The sequence below is a fragment of the Amblyomma mixtum genome, chromosome 4, assembly GCF_055824585.1.
Source record: "Amblyomma mixtum isolate Tamu chromosome 4, ASM5582458v1, whole genome shotgun sequence".
Lineage (NCBI taxonomy): Eukaryota > Metazoa > Arthropoda > Arachnida > Ixodida > Ixodidae > Amblyomma > Amblyomma mixtum.
The window spans coordinates 81514224-81541966 of NC_143015.1; the positions used below are offsets into that span (position 1 = coordinate 81514224).

At 42.3% G+C, this 27743-nt stretch overlaps 1 protein-coding gene across 1 annotated transcript; it reads left to right on the forward strand.

Moving 5' to 3' along the window:
• Positions 1–2265: 2265 nt before the first annotated feature.
• LOC149347182 (uncharacterized) lies at positions 2266–27662 on the forward strand. Its single transcript, XM_089541515.1, has 9 exons — positions 2266–2356; positions 8596–8846; positions 10566–10604; positions 14092–14124; positions 14596–14695; positions 16370–16482; positions 20212–20259; positions 21488–21523; positions 26845–27662. The coding sequence occupies exons 1-9, from the start codon at positions 2266–2268 to the stop codon at positions 26989–26991; spliced, it is 858 nt and encodes a 285-aa protein (XP_089397641.1). The 3' UTR covers positions 26992–27662.
• Positions 27663–27743: the final 81 nt, after the last annotated feature.

The window sequence follows — 27743 nt, forward strand, 5'->3', positions numbered from 1 at the left end:
GTCTATATAGTTAGGTGGCCAGGAAATTAGGCACACGATATTTGTTTTCTCCAGCACAGCGTTTTTTCAGTGGTAAAAGCACTATTTCTTCTATCACGTACCCTGCGTTTAATAATAACGCTGTTAATTTTGCCCTGCTCGGCTGTACGCAAAACGAACTTGACTCTAAACCCCGAAGTTTATTTCTTAGCAAGCTAGACAACATAGAATTTCTGAGTAAATTTCACAGTTTTAAAACTAAATTTTTAGACGTATTCATTTGGCTCTAACAGGCAGCATATTCAAATCAAATCTAGTTTTTACAAACTGGTGCACCCCGTGGCTAGCTTTTGCCAACACTTCAGTTTATTTGTATCTTAATTACTTGACATGCGTTCTTACCCATCCTCGGTTATACTCACACATCCTCGGCTGTGGCTCAGTGGTTATGGTGCACGGCTAGTGACCCTAAAGGCGCGGGTTCGACCCCGGCTGTGGCTGTCGCATTTCGATAGAGGCGAATGCTACAGGCCCGCGTAGTCTGCGATATCAGTGCACGCTGAAGAACCTGAGGTGGTCAGAATTTTTACCAACCCTCCACTATAGCCTCCTTTATAGGCTGAGTTGTTTTCCATCCGCTCATAATCCATTGTAGCTTATTTCAGTATGCAGAGGTTGCTGTTCTCTGTAATTAGTCGCGTTTTGAATAGACTGCATCGGCCCTTGAAGCTGATGCTTTCCTGTGATGGACTGGCGCAGCAACAGCTTTTTTATTGTCAAACTAGAACTGAATTGCTGTCTGCAAAACATCATGAAAAATATGACCTTGTTCTGACGCTGCCGTTTCATGCGTCTCGTAGCGGTGGTTGAGGACGTGCTCCTATTCCGTTTTCAACCAGTGTTTAACATTTCGGTGTCACTTTTCATAAGGATATGGCTCGCAGCCCCCACTCAAGTTATGCAAAAAACTGCGCAATGTGTCGTATGTATTATACAGCACATGTTTTCTACTCTGAGTGCGAAAATTATTAGTCCATAACACTGTATTAAGCCTAATAAGATACGGAATCGGTGTTTTTTAGCTCTGCTCTCTAGTTTGGTGCTCGAAGGTGAAATCAGTCTTAAAACGGATTCTTCCATTTTTAGCACCAATACGGATATTCCAGTGGGCACTACCTGTTATTCTCATTACAGATGCTTTGATTTGACCACTGTTCTTTCAGAAGGCTGTTATTTATTAGCTTTTGGAGCACCCACTTTTTAGTTCCACATGTTGCAGTCCATGCATGTATTCAGGGCCAATTGTATTCTGTACAGAGACGTTAATTCAATGTGGCCGCTTCTTGCGCAATTGTTATGTTCTCACGATGTTTATTTCGTTACCTGAGTCTTTTTTTCTGTATCCATAATTATTTATTACCCTATATTTGTACAGCAATATTTGTCGCATTGAATAAGTAAATTATTGCTGCTAATATTGTATTTCAGATTGTCTATACAATTTGTATTATTTGTGTATGCTGATGTACAGAAGGTCTGCCGTTGACTGCCTATAGAGCCGGACAAGACTCTGCTGCTTTGACTTACATTCTCATTTATTATGCATATTTCTGTGATCTAAAGGTAATATTGTTAATAATAATATTTTAAACGAACAATCCTCGCTGTTTAAATTGTTCACTGTTGGCCACGTGATGTTTTTTGCAGCACAGCACCGTGCAAGAAGAAGAGTTAAACTCGCTCCTAGAATAAGCAAGCGCTGCACCATGAGGCAATGTAATATTCAGCGCCATTGTTGTGCTTCCACGTGCCAACTCTTACGCCACACCACAAAGCAGCAGTCGTGCAGATTGCCTACGGTGGAGCTTTCTGCGCTCATCTGCAGTCGGTACACCCACACGGCTTGTACTGACAGCAAGTTACGACAGCATGCGCCGGAAGTGCTCTTACCATGCCCAGAGATCACCACATGCGAGTGGGCCGTAACGCACACTTTTCCACAAACTGCAAAAGAATTATTTATAGCGCAGTTTTCCTCTGTTGCTAACATCGAGTGAAATACATGTCACATCTGCCTCCTCCTCAAGCCTCAGCGCAGTCTCCCGGAGGCACATCACCTGTGTGACGCAAAAAGGTCGTCATTCAGGCAATGATAACAGATCGCAGGTAGAATACTGTCATTAGTTTTATAGCGGCATATCTTCCTTTTAGACAACTTTATTCTGGCGTCTATTTAAGCGTAGAGTTTAGTCTGTGCAGAGGCAGCGGCTCCAACTCGTGTTCACAATGAAAAGGACGAACCCTGGAACCCAATTTCTGGCCTTATGCATCGCCCTAGCCTATTTTATAGCTCCTTGTATTGTGAAGGCGAGTGATGGTATGTACCAGTTCACCTTCTTCAGCATGTTTTTATTTGTAGGTTCTGTAATGAAGAATAATAAACACTTCAGTTTTTCAACATCCAAGTGTCGATTATGCCGCATGTAACCTATTATTGAGCGATGATTCTTGAATGTGCTGTAACGCGGTGGCTAAACTTTGATGCCGTTCTGCTGCTTAAGTGGAGGAAGCTTGATACAATTCCGGCCATGGTGGCCGTGTTTACGTCGAGGTAAAAAAAAACATACAAGCTGCACAATGCCTGTGCGCGTTCAAAATCACCATGGTATGAATTATTCCCCAAAGTCCCAAACTCTTTCCCTCCTACATTTTTCACTCACTCTTTCATATCTTCTGCCAATGCTAAGTCGAAGATAGCCCCGTCTGAGTCAGTTACTACAAATTAGCTTACCGAGAAACCAATCATTTACAAGTTATTTCGAAAAGAACTTTTGGGAAATGTGCCTTTCATGTTTGAAATGAAAGTGCAGAAGACTTCACTGAAGGCCTTAATTTCAGTCATGCCTTGTCTGCAAATAAATATTTAAGAATTGCGGATTCCAAGTTTGAAACGTCGTTAGCCGAGCAGACACGACCTTTTCGTGATATTTCAGAGCTTATCATTCATAGTCAGAAAACAGTGCAGGTGTCAAATTTTTACTTTAGAATTAAAAATTTTGGTCAAAGCAGCTCGCTGCTGAGCCACAGCATAGTTTAATTTTATTGGCGGTCTCTGCTTCGTTCTGAATAATGGGCTCGCAAACTACTGCCTAGGGTATCCTCGATATTTTGAAGTTTTTCCATTTTACGCACCTTTGCTGAACCATTTTGTCAATATTGCATTTATAACAGGATTAAATCTCGCTTGTAAAGCAGAGAATTGAGAAAGCTGCGTTAACCAGGATGCACGAACTAATGGTCGATACATAGATCGAGCGACTGAATGGTACAAAAAAGCGCACTTATCTGTCTTGTGCCGTGCTTGTTTTCTGTGCCTGTTGCTTACGCTACCAGGACGCCGCTTAAAGGAAGGAAGCTATTATACCGCAACTGCGTATAACATCTGCGCTTGGAACTGATCTAAATTTAGAACTTCACCCATTTAGTTTAATCTAAAATAGAGTAGGCATCTGCAATTGCGGATTCTTGCAAATTTTTACACATAAATAACATTACGTTTGGCACAACCTTAGGGATACTTTTAGTTATTCTGGTTATTCACGTCAGCTCTGAGTCACAGCATTAAAACCACGCGCCCCATTACCGCAACTGTCTCCTCGTCGCAATCTTGCACGTCTTTCGCTTTTGCACTAAACTTTCTCTTAACTCATCGTTTCATCAAGATTTCTTTCAAGAACCCGCCAATTTCCCACGCCGAGATCGCCCTTTCAAGGTCGAACACGCCACTTATACCTTTTCGCGCTATCATTCACACCGCACAATATAATCGAATGGGACAGTTTTTATACTATATGTTTGCAGGATGACTTAAAATAATTTCTATGAATACACGTTTTGAAGCAAAAATATTATTTTTGCTGATACTCTCATCAGTGTTTGCGGACCGTTGTAAACCAACGAATACTTGTAATTAGTAAGTTCGTTGACTAGTTTGTAATGATCTCCTTTTTAGCTATCGGAATTTTGCGCCAGATTGCAATTAGAGATTTGTAGCTGGCTATGATACTAGCCATAAGGGTTTTTACAAATTGGGAAACGCGTTGCAGTAGGTACAGTCTTTGTCAAAAGTTTAGAGCCCAGGGGGTTTGCTTCTAAGCCTTTCAGTGGGACTCCTGAAGCATTCGTGGCAGCCGTACCCATTCGAGAAGACAGGACCAGAAATCATCTCACCTTCAGGAAATTCGGAGCGCTGGAGATGCATTACGAACCACACAGTGAGGCTCAGAATCAAACCCTCTGGGCTCCAAACTTTTGACAAAGGCTGTACAATGGGTAACAAATTTCGCCATTTCTCTCGCATTTCGGGAAAACAGTGCCTGCAGTCTGTTCTGAGCGTGCCTATCAATGTCGCGTCGCTCTTTGGACCACGAGCCTTATTCGCCTTTGCACCTTGGTTGGCGCAGCATGTAGTGGTGAACACCCCCACGAAAAATCGTGTGACACGTTGCGGCAGGGAGTGAGTCAACTTGTTAGCTGTGAAAGATGGACAGTATTTGTTTTGGCACATCAACAACTGTATTCGAATTTTGAGAACGCTAAAAACTGAATGGCTATTGCACACGATCTACTACAAATCTCTAACTGCAACTGTGCTCCTAACTCTAATAAATAAAAATAAATCTAGTTGCCAAACTTACTAGTTAAGACGGTTCACCAATTTTCAGGTGTCTTCCAACACTGGTACCATTATGACGTAAAAGTCATAGCTGTACCTCAATAACCCGAATTCTGAAAATTACCTAACATCATCCCAGATACACCCTGCATATCTTTACGTGACGGCAAGCTGATGAAGACAGGACGGTATGACCGATGGCGATGAAATGAATGTGATTATAGCACGTTAAAGAACCCCAGGTGGTCGAAACTTCCGGAGCCCTCCACTATGGCCTCCCTTATAGCCTGAGTCGCCTTGGAACGTTAAACCCTAATAAACCAAACAAAACAAAACCCAAATAGTTATAATGGCGGACGACTGGCGCGAGCATCCGGGCTGCGCCACTGTTCACTTTGTCCTCTTCTATTCCCTGTCACTGGAAGAACAGTGAAGACGAAACGTAAGGGATGAACAATGAAGAGAAGATACAGAGCTTGCCGTCACGATGAGAGAGATGAGGAGATGATCGGATGAGCACAGGTTCACAAAGCTCTCTGCACCCAGGCCACCTTGAGCCGAGGGCCCAGGTCATGGGCGCGCCAAATGGCCTGGGTAGGTGAGCTTTGTGCTGACGTGTTTCCGACCGGGCGGGTAGCTTGATTTTAATGCTTGATTTTAATTGATTTTATTGATTTTAATAGCAGTGAGCCTAGCGCGAGCACTCTGTGCCAAGCCACTGCCGACTTGGTTGTTTTCTAGTCCCTGACAATATTATCGCTGCCGGGCCTGACACAACTAAATTGCAAGAACTAATCAGCACCCTTAACATTATGTTACGATACCAATGCATCATTTTACCAGCAGCAGTCAGGAGAAGAAGAATACTGCAACCTACCGGCACTACGCGCTATAACGTTGCATGGAGGAACGTTCATATATCCACAGGTCAGGTGCCTGTTCAGGCCAGTGTAACGCAAGCTGCAAAATTGTACGCACCCCTAATATAACCTGGACATGAACGTTTTGCCACGAGGTGAGAAAAAAAAAAAACGGTCGAGGTGCGATAATTTTTTTTTTGTTCTACCACTTCCGCGCCTACTACGAGTTACATCGGCAGTGCATGTCGCTGGAAAACAGAAAAGACTAGAGACAACAAGTTTACGCATATGTTCAGTGGTCTCTATATATGAAATGCGGACACAAGGGAACCCATTCTCTATTCTTAATCTCGGGCAATAAGATAAGAGTTAATGGAGAATACCTAAGTAATTTTCGATTCGCTGATGTCATTGCCTTGTAAGTCACTCAGGACATGAACTGCAAAACATGATCAATGAGTTAGGCACGCAGAGCAGAACGGTGGGGAAAAAATTTACCTGCAGAAAACCAAAGTAATGTTCAACAGCCTAGCAAGGGAACTTCAGTTCGCAATTGGTAGCCAGGTGCTGGAAGTAGTAAGGGAATATGTCTATCTAGGGCAGGTAGCGACAGCTGATCCATATCATGAGAGGGAAATAACTAGAAGAATAAGAATGGCATGGAGCGCATATGGCAGGTCATCTCAGATCATGAACGGCAGTTTACCGATATCCCTCAAGAGAAAAGTATACAACAGGTGTATCTTACCGGTACTCACCTATGGGGCAGAAACGTGGAGGCTAGCAAAGAAGGTTCAGCTTAAGTTCAGGACAACGTAGCGAGCTATGGAAAGAAAAATGATAGGTGTAATGTTAAGAGATCGGAATCGGGCGGAGTGGGTGAGAGAACAAACGCGCGTTAATGATATCCTAGTTGAAATCAAGAGGAAGAAGTGGGCTTGGGCAGGGCATGTAATGCGAAGGAAAGATAACCGTTGGTCCTTAAGGGCAACGAAGTGGATTCCAAGAGAAGGCAAGCGTAGCAGCGGGCGGCAGAAAATTATGTGGGCGGGTGAGATTAAGAAATTTGAGGGAATATGGTGGCCGCGGCTGGAGACGGACAGGGTTAATTGGAGAGACATGACAGAGGCCTTTGCCCTGCAGTGGGCGTGGTCGGGCTGATGATGATGATGATGATGAATCTCGGGCGAGCACGAAGCACGACGTCTGGCTCACCAGTCAATATGTATATAATTTTCAAAAATCGGGTTCTAAATTTTTCGGGTGAAGCTGTTTTACGCCAATACCGTACGTTGTAGAGACCAGAAATTTGGCCACAACATTGTGCAGTCAGTGCCCACGATTACGAACATAGGTTGCGTGCACGCATCATCACCTACAAAAAGATATAAACATGATATTATTAATAAACCTTAGAAAAAGGGTCTATAGACAGTCAGTAGACAAAAGTCTACTAAAAGTGTACGGAACTAAATCTATAGATTGTCTGTAGACTGGCCATAGAATTTTGGCTATAGCACTGCTTCGTCTGCCGCCACCACTACCGACAATATTTGCTCTACTGAGAACTGATGAAAAAAACACACATGTGAATTCCAAGCATGCCACTGAGCGTTCGCTACGTCGATGTTTGCTCGCCTACTCTTGGTTTCCTCCTGCAGGTGTTAATGTCATAGCACACACACGGGAAAGCGCGGGAGGAACCGCTGTGCAAAAGTTCTAGGCATTGCACGAACACTGCCAGCGGATGCCACTACAGATAACATGCTGCTTGGTGAGCAGCCCGCGGGCTGCTTGTTAGAAGCCAAAGATGGCGTCGACTGTAGGCGGCACTCGGGTTGAACAAGCAGGATGGCGCCCACTACCGAAAATACTATGATGTATAGTCCGAACGGCACGTTCCTTTTTTTTTCGTTGTCTTCAGATGTGCTTGTTGTTAGGATTCATTACATTACCTTAGCATCGAGTTTGCAAACGTAACTCCTCAGTTTCAGTGTTTTACTTACCATCATTGTATTTTTTTTTCTTGTTCTATTGCGTTGCCTTTGGAATTTTTCAAATTCGTCGCAATACCGTATGGAATGTGGGCTCTTTTATCAATGTTAAGTGGGGATTGGTATAGTATTTCCTGCTCCGAAAAATATGTAGTACCTTCAAAAGAGTGTCTTCAAGGGCGTTTTTAATAAATTAAAAAAAAAGCAAAGTGCTGTAGTGCTGTTTGGGAATACCGTTTTCGATGTGCATGAAGCAAATTACTCATTAAGGCAGTGTGTTGAAATCAGTCGATGTTTCTCGGAACCATGAGCATGTAGTAAATAGATTTGGCTGCGTTCAAGTTCGGACCAATGTTTCTACAATTATTAAAATAACCGAAAATCTTATTTATTTATTTATTTATTCATTTATTTATTTATTTATTTATTTATTTATTTATTTATTTATTTATTTATTTATTTATTTATTTATTTATTTATTTATTTATTTATTTGTTTATTTATACAATACTGCGGGCTTTGGGGTGGCACAAGCACGAGGGGCATACAAATAATAATACAGCGGAACAATATAAGCAGAGATATAGAAATGATCATTAAAACAGTGCACTGAATACCAAACCAGTCAACCAGCTGAAAACAAACCCCGGAAACGGATGGTTACCTCATATAATAAAGAAATTCCCAAACAAAAAATGCAGAGCACATATCTAGAAATGAGTCATCAATACAGTATGAGTGAAGTAAAAGAACAATATTCCAGAGATACAAATGGATATATAGTTCACAACAGCACGATAATGTCAGTAGTTCAAATGCTCAATAGAATCAATACTGGTTAGTAGAGGCTGAGGTGAATTGTTACAGTCTGTAGTAGTGTGTGCAAAAAAAAGAATATTTAAAGACGTTAGTCCTGGCATTGTAGGGAGTTAGAGGGTCAGCGTGACGATGTCGTTTTACTCTATGAACCTTTCTTGCGGTTGCTGAAACAAAACCCCTCAATAAATATTTCACAATCTGTCGCTCACTTCCCGGTAATATATTCTGCCTTTCGAAAAGCATGATGTTACGCTTTATTTTTCGGCAGCGACGACTCCAGGTGAGAGCATAACAACCGAAGGCACGGCTGCCACTGATGAAGCCACTGAGCCGCCGCCCGATACCTCAACCACCGACGCTACAAGCTCAGAGAGTACGACATCGAATGCGGCGACAACGGTAGCTTCAGAAGAGACATCGACAGGTGCTGGGGAAACTACGGACCCTGAGACAACCGACCCGTCGTCGGAGGGGGATTGCATACAGGCGACACTGCCTGATATATTAGGCATCGGCAAGGTAAGAATGATAAAAAAAATGCCATTGCATCAATCCTGGTTAGTGCCGCAGAGCGACACACCTTCACAAAATATAAAAAGCGGTCAGTAATGCGAAATTTTTTTCAGCAGAAGGCGCTCTTCAGACATTTTAAGCTGCGTCCTGCAGTACGTATCAACTAAAAAAGAATACTGCATAACTCTAACTACCATGCGCTGACGCGTCTGCACAATTTTGACCATGGTTTGTTATTTCTTATACTCCTATTTTTTCTCAATAGCTCTGCAAGCACATTATCTGAGGGGCAGGCCGGTTGCTTCATATGAAATAGCACATCAGATTCAAACATGCAAAGGTATCAAGCCTGCCACGATGCCACGAAAAGAAAGCACCCCCAGGGCCGGAACCTATCGCGTTAAATAAAGAAAACGGAACGTGAATGCATACATTTTGAGCTTCAGCATTACAAATTCCCTCAAAATGCTCTTTTTAAGGCTTTCGTTGGGCTGATTATTGTAATTGTTAAGAAAGTAACGTATATCACGTGTGTCGTTTTCTTCGTCCTGTGTTTTGTGCTGGATTACTTTACTTTAAAATATTGTACCAACTTGCCCGAGCTTCTGCCTTGAACGTATATCAGGTAGCGGTGGTCTGAAAAATTATTAGGGACGACCCTGAGCTCTATTCTCTGCCAACTTAATCATCGGAGTTTATTAACGCAATTTGGCAAGCCAGCACAACCAAAAACATAAAAATTAGAAAATGCCCCTTTTCGGTTATTTGAAAAAGAGTAAAAGAACTCATTTGCAACCAACCGCATGCGTTTTGTACAATAACCACTTGGTGTATCTCTGTGAAATGAGAGAATACCATTTCATGCCCAACTCATGGACTTCATAAAATTTGTCTTCAATGAAGAATCACGCAAACACGGGCTTGCCGTCCAATTCACAGAATGGATTGTTTTGACAGTCTTTTCACAAAGGTAGCAGCGAATCCCCGCGTACTTTATGTGCTGCTGTGGATGTCGGTTTTCGTTTTAAAGGCTGTTTGTTTCTTCAACAAATATTGCAGATGAAGTCATATATCAGGTCACGTCGGAAGAGGAGGGGGGGGGGTGAACTAATATTTCAAGAAAATTTGATGGAGACGCATCAAAAAAGAAAAACTCAGAGTGTGACAAGCACCGCATGAAATACCAAGACGCGAACTGCAAACCTAAGAAGGCAGCCATGCGAATGTTTAGAGCATTCCTTCAAAAAAAAAAAAACGATGCAAGCGAGTGATTAAGGATCATAGAAAACAATAACATTACTGTATGCATTACAGAAAAGGGTTGTTGATTATTGCTCATGTCAGTCGCTACAGACTCACGGTCTTCTGGAGGCTTCGGACTCTTAGACATCAGTTTTAATTGTGAGGCAGCTGTGGAATATTTAAAGTGCTGTTATGTTAAGTACGTCCATCGCTCGCATCCAGTAGTTAAGACTAGATTCCAATAGGAAACGTTTTAGAAAACAGCAAAAATGTTAACAGGAAACAACGGCAAACCTGGTGAGGAGAGATCAGCATACATATTGATTGTTTTAGGTTTTTTCTACGATAAATGAAAAACATTGCGTTCTGGAAGAAGTTCCTGTTGAAAAATGTTCTTGCGCAAAATTTCTGGTTATGGATTACTACAAAATGGCCCTATTCGTAAAAACATGCTATTTATTTATCAGTTTTCTTTATTTGCAGTGCCTCGGTAATGACCTCAACTTGTGCGTGGATGACAATGTAAGTAAAATTTTGGTATCCGTACGTTCTTCAGTGGAAACTATTCTGCTTTTGGTATTGTTATTAGTGATGCCGCTTTAATGGTTCAATTGAAATGGCGCGAATATACCTTTATTCATTTGTATTGCATTTAGAAATATTTATGTGATAATATAATTACGCATGCCCCATTTAGAGAATGTGCTGCTAAGAAGGAGTTTTAAGCAATTTTATTGTGATAGCATAGAGCTGCCGTCACACCAGGGCCTAGCTAATGTCCGAGACGAAATACGAAGATTGGTCAAGAGAAGTCACGTGACTTTGTAGCGCCATCACATTTGCCTTGATGGGCCGCACTGTTTGACAGAGAGAGGTCAAGTGACCTTTTGACGTCATCGCAACTTGCCCAGAGGCTGTAAGCAAACTAGTAGAAAATCGACTTCAAAAATAAAAAAATATAATGACATCTGTAAAGGTCGGCGCCGTAAAAGTTGGCGGATACCTGCCATTGCAGCTAGCTATCGAAATATGGTGTTTGCTAGACCAACTATTGCAAATAACTGGCATAAGCTCCCACAGTAGTTGCAGCATAATCAGCGACTGTTGTGATATCTAATGCTACCAGACTCCACTCTTAAGCTGTCATTAGCGTCCCTACAGTTTTGACTAGTGGAATGAATTTTAATCAAGTCTGATATTTATGATGGAGCTCTTAACTTCTACTCCCTCCATATTCCCAAAACGTGCGCAGAAAAAGTAGGTGTTTACCTTGTTCTAGTAGGCCACACCAAAAACCATTTTTTTGTACCTTGAGTCGCGGAGTCCCTTTGAAGGGCGCTTAAGGTGGCTCTATGTAGGTGCCGAACGGAATACATCCTACATTTCGTACGGACATACTTTGACTGCAAATCAGCAGAGTTTTTCCTGACATCAGCGTTACAAAAAATTGTGCGACCAGCTCTATGCTCGCTCGCTCGACGTCCTCACAACGTCCCAGTCGGAAATTGCACGAAGATGAAATACGCAGTGACAAGAAAATACTACCACACTTCTCTGAAATTGAAGAACCAGGTTGATTTTCATCAGTAGCAGCATGGAATCCACTTTTCTCAACAAGGTCTTCAGGACAGTCCTATTCTCCACTGCTTGAGCCCACTGCACTATGTACGCGTTAATCCCCATCACTATCTGCGTTTGGGGCTCGACAGCAACGTTGCTAATCCTTGTCGCTTTCAAGTAGCTCCCTGCAGAAAACGAAGACATTCGCCTACCAATAACTGCCACAGGCGCACGACACCCGTAGGGTACGAGCAAGGTGCTAATGATTGTAACAAAAGGGTTGCGGTAGGTAACAGCGACTGGCCTGGCGGTGTTAGGTGGCGATCCGCTCTCAAAAGACGCAAATATGAGGAAAATGCACTGCAGAGCTACATTTGTTACGATGGGTGAGAGAAAAAAAAATAATCATGCCCTGCCTCACTGGAAAAATACATACGCTAAAGATGCCTGGAAACCAAAGAAAAATACAAGCACCCTGCGCGCACAACCTAACTGCAGAACTACAGTCGGTGCAAACATCACCACGCAATATCACCCGATTCACCTCCTCTTCTTGCGTATTACAAAGAAAATTACTTAAGGACGACGGCAGTGAACGAATACGACTGATTTTTTTTTCGATCAAGAAAATTGCAATCAGAAACCTCACCGAATTTCTTCAATGCGTTCAATTCCGTGTCCCGATAAGAAACTAACCTTCATTATTTTTGGTAGTACGACAGTCATATTCATGCTAAAGGCCTGACATACTAACCAGCGCAAAAAGACTCGGCATAAAAGGTGCGAAAGGACACATAATAGGCTTGCAATTTCATAAAAAAAACAGAAACAAAAACGCCATCACAAATTAATAATAACACCAGAGGTAAATCACGCTAACAGTTTAACACGTGTGCATTGTTGGACCTGGTAAAGGCCAGAATTTTAAATGTGCCATCATGTTACATGAAGCATGGCGGTAGGATGCGAAATTCCGTTCAATGAAAGAAGAATCAAGCTACCGCCAGAAAACCGAAAGGTCATAAAATCGTAAAATTCTTACGTGACTGTGTACGAAAATATGCATTGGAAAGGTACGCACTAAACACAAAATGCAATGAAAATGAGACAGTAAGTAAAAGAGGCCTCGAAAGGTTCTTCATTCCTGATGCATAAAAACAAAATGCACACAGAAAAGATAGTACTGTTCTGCTTGCTACTAAAGCCACGGTACGTATGCGCTAGACTGAGCTGCGTACTGCTAGGATAACGTCTTTCTTTATTTGAAAGCGTAACAGAGGTCGTTCTCACGCACTCCTCTCCGGGCTCTTTGGTGTAAAATGCTTCTAGGATTTCCCCCCGCTCTTTGGTGCCCATCCTTCCCAAAGCTGCAGTTTATTTTCACACTGGCATATACGCCGGTTTCTAAGGACACCGCTTGATATATTCGAATAGGTGGCCCTCTGTCGCTACAGCTGAAACATTGACCTCGTGCTGCTACAGTCTTTCTTTGACATAACGGCAAGTTTTCCTCAGTTAGCGTTGGACGCAGGACAAGCGTATGTTTTCAATAACATCCTCCTCACAGTAGAAAGTTCTTGTCCGGTGTCTTGTGGCGCAAGCACTGCTGTCATTCTTGCTTTAATTGACGATTCGTTACAGCCAGCTCAGCTTGTTTGGTGCCGTCAGCACAACCGAGATACCGCAGTAATTGGTGTACCTCGCGAAATTATCTTGTTTGTACCTCCTTTTAAGTGCACCCTTCATATCCTTTGCTCATGCCAACTGCTCCAATTTGGAATTGGTCCTGTCGCTGCTGTTTTTAACCGGTTCTTTTCCTTAAGGAATGCTGCTTAGCTGTTGGAAAAGATATGTTTCGCTGAGCCTTCTTTAGACACTGTTCAACTCTCACTTCCTTTAGATTTATATGCCTGCCGCTCTTATGCGCCTTTTATTACCACTGTCACATAAGAGTTTCACGACTAATTGCTTCCGAATATCCCTCTGTTCTCTTGTTTCTCCTTTATATGACGGCAATTTATAATTTCTTGCCAATCCTGAACGTCATATGGTGGCTCATCTACAATGCCGGCTTTTATCAGGTTCATTCATGTGCGCCCTTAACAAGACTCGCATCATAACCTCAGGATTAATTATTATTAATTTATGTTCTTACTCCTATTATTGCTGTCTTTCATTATCATCACTGAAGATGACTGCAGCAAATAGGTGTCGCCAGCGGCGCAAGAACAAGGGGGAGAAGAAAAGATGAGTGTGTAAATTATTCCATGCGAAGTAAAAATCACATGCAATCTAAGATGCGTCCTGTCGTGTCTCTTATTTCTGTATACTTTTGCGGTAGTTACTATGTCTAGGTCCAGTAATCAGCTGGCGCATTTAAGGGCCTTAGATACTAAAATATGCCTCGCTGGCCCTCTTCATCTTTCATTCCCAATTATTTGTTTTTCAGACGGCGCTCCCTGGCCTGTTATCGCTTGTCAATGTAAGTGTTCTCAAAACAAAGAAGGATCGTGTTGTTCAAGTAATGACGTCTTCTTTCTTGTCCATGTATGACTACAGCCGACTTATAGTCTAGAAATGATAATGAAGTGATGATGATGAGAAATAGCTCGTGAAGTGCTCTCCATTTCACGAGTGAGCGGTCACTGCAAATTGCCATAAGGAACACTAAGCTACTAGTCGTCAGTTATCAATTTAATTACGAGCAGGACTAGGCAAACGGAAGCGAAGGGTTACTAGATGCGAAATGCAGGCTGTCGTTTTCAGATGTGCAAGATGCCGCGTTCTCGAAAGTAAGTTTCTCGAAAGTAAGTTGTGTTTACTGAAATCGTCCATTGTAAGGAAGAACATGGACTTTCTCGAGAGTGTGTACCAGGGCTTAGAGCGAACTGAACATAAAGGACCACTAGTTCCAATACGGGCAATGCTCTCTAAAAATTCTTTTTTTCTTCAGTGCACTGTAATTGGAGTCATCCATAATCTGAGTGGAGTGAACGCACTACTGACAATTAAAGACATTCTTGTCGCCATCGTCAACAAACTTCTTCCTACTGGTGAGTATCACCGCAATGCGTATATCGAAAGGATAAAGACTTTTTTTCTAACAGCTGTCGAAATTACTTAAGTTAATTATTCCTCCTCGCTAGCGTAAAACAGCACTCTGGCATCCTTGGGCGCCGTACGGAGAGTATATTTCGGGCAGCTGAGCTTGAGGTTTTAATAGTAAATCTTTCGTAACATTCCGTGGAGAATCTTCGGAAATGGGTTATTGGCCTTCCCTACCTTCAAGATGCTTCTTAAAATCTCCCGGCAAAAGCATTTCGTCATCGCCACAGGCGGCTTTGTATGTCGGAACAAGCGTTCGTCCCAAATTTAATTCTCATGCAATATTGCCTCGGGCCAGCCGCGGCAAAAATTTTTCATAAGCGAAGAGAGGGTGCTGCTTGCGACTAAACATTTGCGGCCTTGCTTGTTTTGTTTAAATACCCGTTCATGCTTTGTGCAACATATTGTTCCAATATTGTAAGGGACACTAATGGCTCCATTTAAGAAGGTAGTCCTTACAAGGAACACAATATAGAGAACTCTGCTACAGAGCCAAAATTCTCCACTCAATGATATGGAACACAATCAGACAAGGGGAAAGCGGGGAAAAATGCCTTTTGATCGCAGAATTTTTGTATATATTAATGGCGCAACAGCAGCTTTGACGCAAGAATGAAATAGCTAACGTATAGAGCCTGCAAAAGCTGAGGCCGAAAAGCAATTTTCTTAAAGATTTCACCCGAGAGCAACACAGCACAAGGATAAGGTTGAGCACATTGTAAAAATGTCTGGCAGCTTGAGACACTGGTTCTTTGAATATTGGGCGCAGCGCTGTTAGGAAGACCACAGAGAGAGGGTGCGTTGTCCATAATATTCCTACGTCCAATTTTAAAAGAAAGAGTGACAAAGCAGCCCAGCACCAAGATCTACGGTAGGTGCGCTGGGCATCAAACATCACAACCCCCGCATATGAGGCAGATAACACTGCCTCAGGTTCTTGAGATTAAACCTGAATTGTGTAGCACCCAGAGACAAGCACAATACGAAATGATCGAAGAGCCGTCGTCGGGGTTAGGAGCGCACCATTAAAACAGCCATGAGGGTTGTAAAGTTCCCGGCTTCCGTTATGATATCACCTACAAAGTGCAGAATGCGGGTTAAAGAAATAATATGTTGGTTATCTTGTGGTTAGCATAATTACCTCTCCCGATAGAACATGTGGCTATCACTGTCCTTGAACATAAACGGAGAGAAGCCGCAGAAAAAGCCGGTGCTGAGAAAGTGGTGCTGAGTCGTTCTGTCGCTTCCTGAGAATGCTGCAAACGAAAATCGCCAGCTATAGTCATTCGAACTGAACGCGATTTTCTTTTTCATTTATTTCTGATACTTGAATACGCGGTAATGGTATTCTCTATTGAGGGCAACAAGACAGTTGGTGGTCATAAATCGCGTGGCGCCACGAAGAAATGAAACATATTATGCAGTTTTAGCGTAACTCGTATAACGTTAATATATATATAAATGTAGAAAGTTTGTATATACGAAAGATTTAGGAGTGAATTAGGTGTGTTAGGCGCCATGTATACTAAACGGCAATGTCAACGGAAACCGACAAAGCAGTATATAAGCATCTCTAGTGCTGGAACTTCTGTCTGTTAACAGAAATTCCGTTATCTTTGCAGTGGGGAGTATGTTGACCGGCTTCCTTTCGGGCCAGACAGGAACGGCGTTCAATATTACAGACAACGCTTGCCGAGGACAAATCAAGCTTGGTTTTCCAAACAGCCTTGGAAAGGTGAACTTCCACACATTAACTTCTCACTGTTTCTGGTATATGATAGCAGCTTTCCTTACTGTAGCGCCCGCTTACCAATTCATGCTGCTTGTTGGGCCAGAAAGATGAACAGCTAACTATCAGCAACTACATCTCGAAGAAGACACAAAATGCCATAAGAGCAATGAAGTTGCTGAGCCAGAAAAAAGAACAACTAAGTATCGGCAATTTCCGCTCGCAGAAGACCCACAATGTCTTTAGAACAATGAAGTAATCAAATTAAGCCAACTCTTTTGATTGCGCATTATGTCCTCGAGTGAAATGTAAATTTGAATAAGCCGAACGGCTGAGTTATGATTGTTTGAAATAACGAAGGTTTTATCCTCAAGCTAGCTTGGGAAGAAAGTAGAAAAAAAAGAGCAAGGTAATTGTCGTAATAAATTACAACTTTACAAAGAGTGGTGGGCTCTGCCTTTAGATGAGTGACATTTCCTCGCTGATGTGTTTCAAACGCACCCACTGAGAGTTTATTCCTCTGAATGGGCGGGTGATGTGCTATGCTCCCTCAGCGAGATGCTCTATCGCTTAGGAGCTCTAAAATCTAGGAGCTTTGTGTTGTACTGATTACAGGAAACTCAAAGCGTGTGCCTAAGTCTAAGTAAGAGGACAAATATTTTTGCTTGTTGTTTTTTTTTATAAGCACTGCGTGTAAGGGATAGAGAAACGCTAATAATCACGTGGAACTGGCCTGTGTCTGGAAACCAAACGCAAATAAATTTGTTTCTCCTTAGATATTCAGCTTTGTCTTCACGTTCTGAATTGCAGGTATCATGTCATACTCGCAATATCGGTCACATGAGGCGTAGAAGAACAGAAATGCATTGCGAAGCAACAAAAAGAGGCCTTTCAATACATCAGTATTTTATTTTCTCTGCATTAGGGAAGGAGACAGGACTAGAAGCTCGGAAGCTTGACAGAGGTGCTGCCCCCTTTTTTCACGTTGGCATTGCATCAGACAAGCGGCAATGAATTCTGCGCTGTACATTACAGCACAAAAGAAGATAACACATCTCGGAAAAAAAAGCAAAAAGTACCAGCACAAAAATACATGCAGCGTCATCACACAAACTTGTTCAGAAAAAATTTCCTAATAACAGAATTTGAATGCTGGAAAGAGTCAAACATTTCTTTGTTTAATTTTTTAAATAGCATTTTTTGGTTGCTTCGGTTGGCTGTAACTCTTGCAACACTTTTACACAAGAACCAGAAGGGTAGCGCGGAAAGTAATACCATTTTAATAAAGTTATGGAGTGTGTATGTGATGTCAACCACGGGCTCTGCGCTGCCCACAGGTTGGCTTTCCGAACCGAAACCAGAAGCGGAACTGCTGAGGAGAAAAATCAAACATTTGAAAAACTAATATATTTGCCAGGCGACGGGGACTTCCATTGCCTATTCAATGTTCATGAATTTCTCGCACGTCGAAGAGAAGCAAGAATAGAAGAGACCTCATTTGTCCTACTCATGTAACGCAAATATTCTGAGCAAAGACTACATGGCGTAGTCTTTCGCTGCTCTAAGGGCAGCAGAACATGGCAGCTCAACCGAAATGAAACTTATAAGCCGATAATTTTTGATCTACTGATACTATATAAGAAGCACTGCGGGTGTGGTAAATTTACTTTTTTTAATAAACGATGGTTCATACCTATACTACGAAAAAGCGCAGAAGCTTCCGAAGCACTAAAGTGCTCTAGTGTTACATCAGCATACCTGCCTAAATTTTCAGCGCACGTATGTCGTAGATACCTTTTTATCCCCTCCTGACGACGGTTCACTCTGCTGGTTTTTTTTTTGTGTCCAAAGTAATGCTGTTGTAGCCATCCAGGCTAGAAACTATAACCTAAAACTTTTCTTCTGTACCACCCCATGTTCTGTGCTGTCGTTTGCTAGAAATCCACGCTGATACGTGACGTGAGCAAGATGTGGTGGCCCCACTGAAACCCGGTGGAGGTAACAGTTTAGAGTACGGCCGGTTAGAATGCGCATAAATCAAACTTTAAATAGCATTTGAGCCACTTTGTAGTGCGCTGCTCAGGTGGTTCCTTCGGTAAAGAAAGGCAGGTACATCGCTGAACAAAACGAGCAACTGCAGAAATTAGTTTCCAAGCTGATATATTTCCAAAAAGCCACAAAAGATGCATGCTGGAAGAACTCCAGGTGAAGGCATCGGGTAGGAGCCGAGGCACATCAAGGAAAAAATGTCAAATACTTTTTCGAATCTCAATGCAATTTCAGGTCCTCTTTTTTTTTTGACAGCTGGCCAGTACTTTTAGGAAGAACATTGGAAAGCTTGTAACGTAATTTTGACTCTGATGTCTCTGTTTAAATGGGATGGCAAACATGTGTTGTGATGAAGGAGATACCGGTAAAAGGCTCTTTATTCTATTCATGATGCCATGTTTCCGAGTCTGTTCTTCCCACAAGGTCGAGTACTATATCTCAAGTAGCCCCGGCTTCCGCGAACAGTCCCTATGTTGGTAACCGCGCCGTCTCTGTGCGGACTGCATGTTCTGGACATTCTGCGACAAGCAGAAAACTCTGGTGGGTCCTAATGGGCTCATCACGGTGCCGCAACCGACAGTGTTTGACACGGTGTACGGCTAATTGAGGTATTCCTTAACAGATTAATGACGCTTTCTGCATGGGTACTGCATTTCAGTGCTCGCAAGATAAGAGCATATCGCAAGCAAGGCTGACTTGTCGCTTCACTCGCGTTCAGCTTCCCTCGAATGAACTAGTGCAAAAAGCTTAAAATGTGCTGCTTGAGTGTCATTTCTTAGGGTGTCGGTGAATTAAAGTTTGTCCGCCAAAAAACGCTCTGCTGTGAAATAATTTCTATCTGTTTGAGTCTGCAAGAAGACAGAGCGACATGTGTGAAAAGAGTTCCTGTGTGGGTTGAAGGTCCAGTTGTAGACATCAAATGTTGGATGCTGTAGGTATTCAGGTACTTTCCGCCATTACGGTCTCGACTTACAAGCTCCTTTTTGGAATTTTTGGTTGCTGATATATAGTTGTATTTTAAAAATATTATGCAATATAGCGGCGCAGCACATTAACACTAAAGTTAAAACTCCGGCGAGTATTCTTGATCAAGATTCGTAGCACTTCTGCTAAGAAATACCAGAATTGTCCAATTTTAGCACGTCTTCACTGCGGAACAGTAAAGAAAGACCAAACTCCAGTAAATGCAACACTAATTTTTACTAGCGAGAGTTTATCAAACTCAAAACACACATCTGAACGTAATAGCCGCCTACTGCATTTTCGTATTTAAAATGAACAGCTTTCTACCAGGACTACGCTTCAATGCACAGTGGACGTTGAAAAACTGCTGAAAAACGGCTAAAAGCATAAAAATGTTGTATACGTTGAATTGAAGTACGTTTTGCAGGTAGCCGTTTGATTAGAATCGCTATTAAACCTGAGGAGTAAGTAACAGAATAAGGAGCCTGCCCTCTAGTGAAAGATGAGGTTAGTCATAGAGGCAGGAAGCCTTGCCGAGTTCAACCTCTACAAAGATAGGAACAAAGGTAAGTTTGAGCTTCAGAAGTGAGCCAAACATGTTTTGTACTTTGTTTCCGGGATGTACTTTGCGAAACGTCGCGTGCAATTCTCAAGATATTTTTCTGTTTGAGGAGGAAAAATATTCTTGAAATTAACTAACTCATTTTCACCGTTTCTTTGCAGTGTATAGACGACACATTGCTCTTTTGTGCTGAAGGAGGTTCCGTCGATGTAAGTGCACACGCAGTCACCAACTGTCTATGCAAAGCTTAGTGCGATGTCTTCGCGACATGCGGCCTCCTGTTGAACAGAATAGTGGCGCTATTACGGAATCATTAGACCAATGGCAATTTAATATTCAGGATAAGGGTTCTCCTCACCTTACAGGAATTAACAGTTTGCGGAATGACATGAATGCTCCGAACCATGGCTGAAACTTAAACTCTATCAACTGCAAACTTCTTCAGGGAGGAAAATATCTTTGACTACTTCCAAAGATCTTTTTGAGATATAACTCAATTGTACGAAGGAAAAAAGTGCAGTGTTAATTGCGAGAAAAATGTTTTTCTGAAAGTCCTAGCCAGGAAAAGAAAATGTTTGTTTGCAGGAGAAAAATGCAATGTTAAATTCATAAACATTGTTGCGTATAACTAACTGCATGGACAATTTCGGAAAGGAAGCTTGAAGCTCGCGCAGCTTTAAATCTTGAATTACCATTCACGTTTTGCCGATAAAAACTCAAGATCAAATTTGTTAGTCCTCAGATGCCCCTGGAGAGGGAGTTTTACACGATAGCAGGGCGGTTTCACTGACGAATCTCTTCAATGGCAGTCCTGAATACATCGGACTGAAGCGGTGTACAATGGCGAAAAGGAGTTCGTCCTAATGTAGCACCGACGTTAAAACCCCATTGCTTCAAGAAGTATGTTTTAAAAACCCATTTGTGTTGTAACGCAACATCATTTATAGGCAGAAAGAAAGTGCGCACTATTTTTTCACGAAAATATTGTTATTTCTTTTAGTGTAAATAGCTGAGCAGAGTTTTCGTATTTTGGAATGCCGAGGAACAGATATTGTACAATGTTATGGCTCGCCCTATATTTAAGAAAGAAGATGGCATGTTTCACGTTGGTATCTATCCGTAAAACAAAAAAAAATAGAACAAAATTTTCATTCAGAAAAAGTAAGGGACATAATTAATCGGACGACGATAAGTAAATGGACTTCGAAAACAATGAATTTATTTCGGCTCAGCTTAACACTACATTTAGAAAAGTGAGATGCGCTGAAAGCGCCGCCTGCTAGGGTCCCAGAATACCGACAGAGGAAAGAGAGTGCAAGGGTTAAGAAATATTAAAATTTAAATCCTCTTGGGTAGTTTATTTACTCTACTCTACCTGCCTTAAACAGACATGAAGCGCGACAAGCACTTTCTAATTGTGACTGTTTTACTTCGCAGACGTCAATCATCGAGTCTCTGGTCAAGGCAGTTGCAGTAAGTGGTTATTCATTTTTCTAACAAGAAGTTGTGTCTCAGCTTCCGTAGTTTATAGCCCTGAACAGCTTATGAACCAAGAAGGTATGGTTATGCTCGTTAGGAGCAGCTTTCAAGCCTAAGCTTTGCATTTCCAGTTTTTGTTGTAACTCAACAACTATGCCGCGCGAATAATCTATTTCTATAATTCTGAACCTCACCAAAGATGCCGCTTAGACCTCCTCGACTGATTGGAGCTGCAGAGATATTCATCCTGGTTCGTTACTCGAAAACTGGGCCACCAGCTTTTCGGTGCGGGCGCTCTACATAGTAAGAATAAAGGTCGGAAGATGCATCAGACACGTGTATTTGATGAACACTTGAAGCGAAAATTGGAATATTGGAAAATATTCCAATATGGCATACACTTCGATCACGGGACTATCTTGCGAAGGAAATTGTTTTTAGTGCTGTCTCTCTCTCCTGCGTACACCGCCTATGTGGGCCCGCAGAATTACGTGATAAGCCTCCCGGGAGGACTAGCAAAGGGCTGGGCGCGGCATAATCGGCCAACATCGCGCAGATTCAAGAGGACTTGTTTGGATGGTCTATGAGGTTTAACATCCCAAAGCAACTCTGGCTATGAGGGACGCCGTAGTGGAGGGCTCCGGATAATTTCCACCAGCTGGGGTTCTTTAACATGCACTGACATCGCACAGAACATGGGCCTTTGACATTTCACCTCCACGAAAACGCGCCGCCGGGGCCGGGATCGTAACAGCGACTTTCGGGTCAGCAGCCAAGCACCGTTATCACTGAGCCACCGCGGCGACTTTACATGATCTGCACCATTTTCGGGGGCTCCTCTTGACACACATTTTCATAACATTTTTCCTTTTGCAGTTTTCAAATAGTATGGCATTGCGCTGCCATCAGCGAGACATTTTACATGGTGAAGCGACTGTCAGACAGCCCCGTCGCGGTGGCTCAGTGGTTACGGCGCTCGGCTGCTGACCCGAAAGACGCGGGTTCGATCCCGGCCGCGTGTGCTGTGCGGTGTCGGTGCGCGTTAAAGAACCCCAGGTGGTCGCAATTTCCGGAGCCACTACGGCGTCCCTCATAGCCTGAGTTGCTTTGGGACGTTAAACACCCTAAACCAAACCAAACCAAACCGACTGCCAGACAAGCGATGGCTTCGAGTTGTAGCCCGGGAACAAGAGCGATGTTCTTTTTTTTAACCTAGTGAGGCTCGATAATGATAAGTAGCCGTCCCTTTTTCCCCGCGTGGCTGCGCTAAGACCGATAGTAATGATTCATTGCCCCTATGATGCCTCTATTTGTTGCAATCAATGAGATAATGAAATAATGATTTGCACTTTCGGTTGTCGAGCATTTTTTTGACGATACTAGGAAATTCTGCTTCACTTTTCTCCGTGTTTTCAGTAAAACCTGACACAAAATACCGCTTCGCATATAGGAACCACGAATGAAAAGTGAGCGTCACGCAAGAGCACTGGTGCAAAACCTTCGCAATATCTATCCGGTGATGTTCAACGGCTTGAGCATCTTGAAGTTCACCGTACCGGCATGTCGTTACTGCACTGCTGTATAAGTGTTTGCAATGTCTTAGGGTTAGGGGGACTAAAATAAAAGAAAACCTATTGCCACCCGTACGCTGCGTGATGCACAGATTATATAGCTGCCATTTGACCTTTAGAGAGATCCCCTGCCCTGGTAGATACGTGAAAAGGATGGAAAAATGCGAGCAAAAAAAAAAACAATAGTGTACATCACCTGGCCCTACGCTCACATCAAAATATCCATTCAATGAGCTCTTCAGTTTTAGAGCCTGTATAATTGCAAATTGTGCAAGAATGAAAATGAAAATGTGATGTCTGCAAGACCACGCAGAAGTACCACGAAGTGCTGAGAAAAGGAATGCCAAACCGTACACACATTGGAGTAGTTAGCCGCCCACGAGGTTAATGCAAGTACATTATGATGAAACGAAGTGAAGAGGATGAAGTGGAGGACTTCAGTATTAGAGTGTTAACTCCATACAAAATTTCACCGCATGAGCAAAAAGTGTGTTTTATTTTATTCCTGGTATGTCTAATTTGCTTAATTTATTGAAAAAGTTTCACAAATAATATATTTTTCTAGTTTGAGTCATTCTATTCCACTCAGTTTTTTTATCGCACATATACTTCCTTGGCATTCACCGCCGTATCTCGGCCAATCCCCCCGCGTGGGTATGTGCCATGTTTACTGAGGAGAAGAAGAAGAGGGAAGCAAGCCAATATTAAGCCTGATGATATCATCATCATCGTCATCATCATAAAGGGGAGCATCACTCATTGTCGAAGGCAAATAGCATTAGGTGTTACATATAAATTGCAGAGCCTCGCATGAGAAAGTGTTTGTTTAGTCGGTTGCTCTAATGAACGGTTCCAAAAGAACTTTAACGGAAAGGCGTTAAGGCTACTGTTCTGCAGAAAATCGGGCGCCGTTGCCGCCGTCGTGAGCGGATAAGCAGGTGGTCCACCGGCAACCTAGGTAACGTAACTTTCGGAAGTCATCACAACCTGCCCATCCTAGAAGGCGCCTAGCTCCTCGTTGATTTGTGAGCGAACTCCCGCCGTGGCATGTGGCAGCTAGATTGATATCTGATCGCGAAAGGAGAAACCGCGGGGTCTCGCAAGCCCCACCGGTGGCGTTCTTTGAGACAGCCAGCTACCAGAACGGCGGCGCATCGTTTAAACGCTGTACCACTGCATCAGGTGTAGTATGAAGACTCGCGGCGATCTATTAATGTAAAGTAGCGAATGGCCACTTCCGTATATATGGTAATTCCCCTTTGAATTGCTTCATACCCTTATGGAGGACACTTCACAGTATGCATCGCGTCTTTCTTTCACGACTCTTGTGTTCCGGTACATGCTAAAGATTTTATTAAGGGGCCAATGCATTTGGGGTTTCCAAAAATGCTTTGTGGAGATCGTTGTTCCTGTTTCCTGAGTAGTCAAAGTAGTTCTGTAATGTCATTCAAAACGTGATCACCACTTCGCATCAAAAGCCGAACAGAAACTCCCCGAGGAAAGCAGCTACGGCAGTTTTTTTTATAAATAAAGACGGACAATTGAATGAATTGGCACTTTAAGTTGATGATTTGTAAACAGTACAAAATATGTCAACAGTGGTTTCTAAAGCGGTCAGCGACGAACCTCGAACTGCCGACAGTTCGCGTTCGCGATACTGCTTACCTGCAGCCCTGGCTTACTCAGGACCCAGAACTCGCCTCATGCGCCACCGGGTGGTTTTTCTAGCTCAACATGTTCTGCACATATGATGTTCCGTATTCGAGGGAAAGGCCCCTGATTGAGTCAGAACATCACGTCGGATCTCTTTCGCTCGCTTACAATTAAATTTTGTCAACGGCCCAACCTTTGTAACTGTTCGTGGGAAAGGGAGAATGTAATTTTTAATGCGGCTACATTAAGAGGTCATGACAAAGAAAACAGTTCGACGTCTAAAGCCGCGGCGGCATCTGTACGAATCCTCCTCCTACTGCCAGATATCTCAGCTGGGGGTGGTGTTTAGGGGCATAACGATCCAAACTTCTAGAGAATAGGAATGAGATGCGGATTACCGTATTTACTCGCATATAGGTCGACCACGAATATAGGTCTACCCCTATACATTCGGTTCACCAAGAAATAAAAAAAATATTCGAATATAAGTTGACCCATTGAACTAGTTCTTTTGCTACATTTTAACTGACCCAAATTTTCCATTTTTAATATATGTGTTATGCGTGACTACGGCTTCGACATGCATCCCGGAGCTTTTGTTTTCATCACGACCGCTCAATAATACTCCTCTCTATATAACTATAATACACTGGCTTTGGTACCTAGTTAAACGCCAAAATATACTGCTTCCTAAGCTGCCTACCACGATAAGACCACAGAAATGAGCGAAAGAGCAATGCGGGCGTGGAAACAAAACGAAACGGCGGGCGTGACAACAGAACTCCATTAGTTCGCTAGTTTTGCTCTCTTTGGTCACGAATATAGGTCGATAACTAATTATGCGCAACATTTCTGAAAAAAAGGTCGACCTATAAGCGAGTAAATACGGTAACATTGAATGAGCAAAAGTGAACAAAAGAAGAGATTTCAATTAGACATGTAATAAAAAATAAAAATTTGAATTCGATTGAAATTAAAACAGACAGAAATGAATTCGACTCGTGAGCGAAACACAAAGAAACAGGATTGGAATAGATTCACAAGTGAAAGAAAAATATGATCACGTTTTCGCCGCACCAGTCCAGTAGATCGCCCTTAATTCTTTCATGTGCATTTTGCTTGCATAGGTGTCTACAAAATGAAAAAATACGCACAGTGCGACGCCGGCACTTTGGGGCTGCATGAACAATTGCCAAAACATTAGGGACAAATTTGTGGCACTTTACATAAATTCCTCCAAAATTCAAGACCAACTGTAAGTTTGAATATATTCAGACATTTCGTCTTAAGTTTGTTATTCCTATAGAGATGAAAGGAGATTTTAAAGCGCTCTAATGGTGTAAAGCTCAACAAAATCAACAACTTATGCGCTGTTATCTATGTTTAATATATGACAAAAGACAGTTTAATACACTGCAAGCTAGTTAGGTGATATTTGATCTATTTTATTTTTTTAATATCAACATCTTTCGGCGTGCAATAAAACGTGATTATTTTTTATGTGTCGTTATTTCACATCGCAGTCAAACACTGCAATAAATAAAGTGCGCATGGAAGTACTGAATATCCGCTCTTTTTAAATGCGACGTCTTAATGTGCATTTCTTCGCAGAAGTAGATGTTGGCCAGATCAAGAAATGGGACAGTGCAGGCGTTTTATTCAACTAGGCTCTTTTCTATTATATTAACCTCGCTTGCGGAGCCGCCAAAGTAGGAAAAATTTGGCATGCACCATATGGTTTCAACTAGAATGGACTGAGGTTTCTTCAACAGTATTCAATGTATTTAATAGATAGACAAATCCAAGACACTGGTATTTTCATTTTTACGTGGCATTGAAACTACGTCATTACAAAGTAATGAGTTCTCCACGCCTTAAACAAATATAAATGAATAGTATACAGGCACACCGTTCACTGATTATGATAAACACTCCTTGTTTAATAATGGATGCTCCCACTGGAAGTTTGTGCCTGAGTTTGCGTTCTACAAGCCGTCGTACTCTCGTGGTTATGCATCTAATCGTGTGCATGTCCTTGGCAAGTACGGTTTGAATGTCCAATGCTCATTCGCGCTTTTCGTTCTGTTTCAGTGCTTGCTGACCGAACTTCTTACCACCGATCCGGGAAGTCTAATCAAGCGACTCCTGTGCGATGTCATGATGGCGACGAAAGCTTTATTTGGAACTACTTTTGTGGGGGAAATGGCACACAAAACCATTAGCGGAGCATTGTGCTAGAAAGAGACCAAATTGACACGAGTATATGCCGTATAAAACGCAAAAGTACGCTAATACATCCTGAATACAGTCTGCACTTAGTACGTAGTCAAGAGGACTCTAGGTTAGCGAGAAAAAAAATTGTTTTAGTGTCCACTCTTGGCACAGCGGCAGAGAGTGAGCCTCCGATACATACACATAAGACCGCGTTTGGCATTCCTTGCTATATTCAGCTTATTCAAGTAAGTAAATGCGCTCAAGTCCGCACATACAGTACAAAAGACAAAATTGTATATTTTGGAACCTGTGAATACCGAGAAAATATGAAGAAAAACATTTTTCAGGGCGGAACTTTTTATGAACGCAATTTTTTTGTATAATGTACCAATTCACTATAACAGTTAATATGTCCGCAGATCACCTGATGGAAGTAGTGTATTTTTTTTCTATTAATGTTTTTGGCATTGGCACACCCCTATTGGTTTCTATGGCAGTCTTAAGTGTGTGATACCATCGATCGAAACACTTCAAAAGAAAGATTTTGCTACATATCAAATGAATGGACAGTCAACCTCAGTATTTCCGTATCAGTGCGTTACAATATTTCAATTTTCAAAATTATTGTGCGAGAATGCTGCGCGTGAAGTCACGGGCTGTTTATTGAAAATAATAGCCACAGCAAATATCCACTACTCCCAACAGTTTACCATCTAAATGTTGCAAGCAGCAGGTCGGGACTATTTATTACGTATCCGAGAGGCTCACGTGCATCT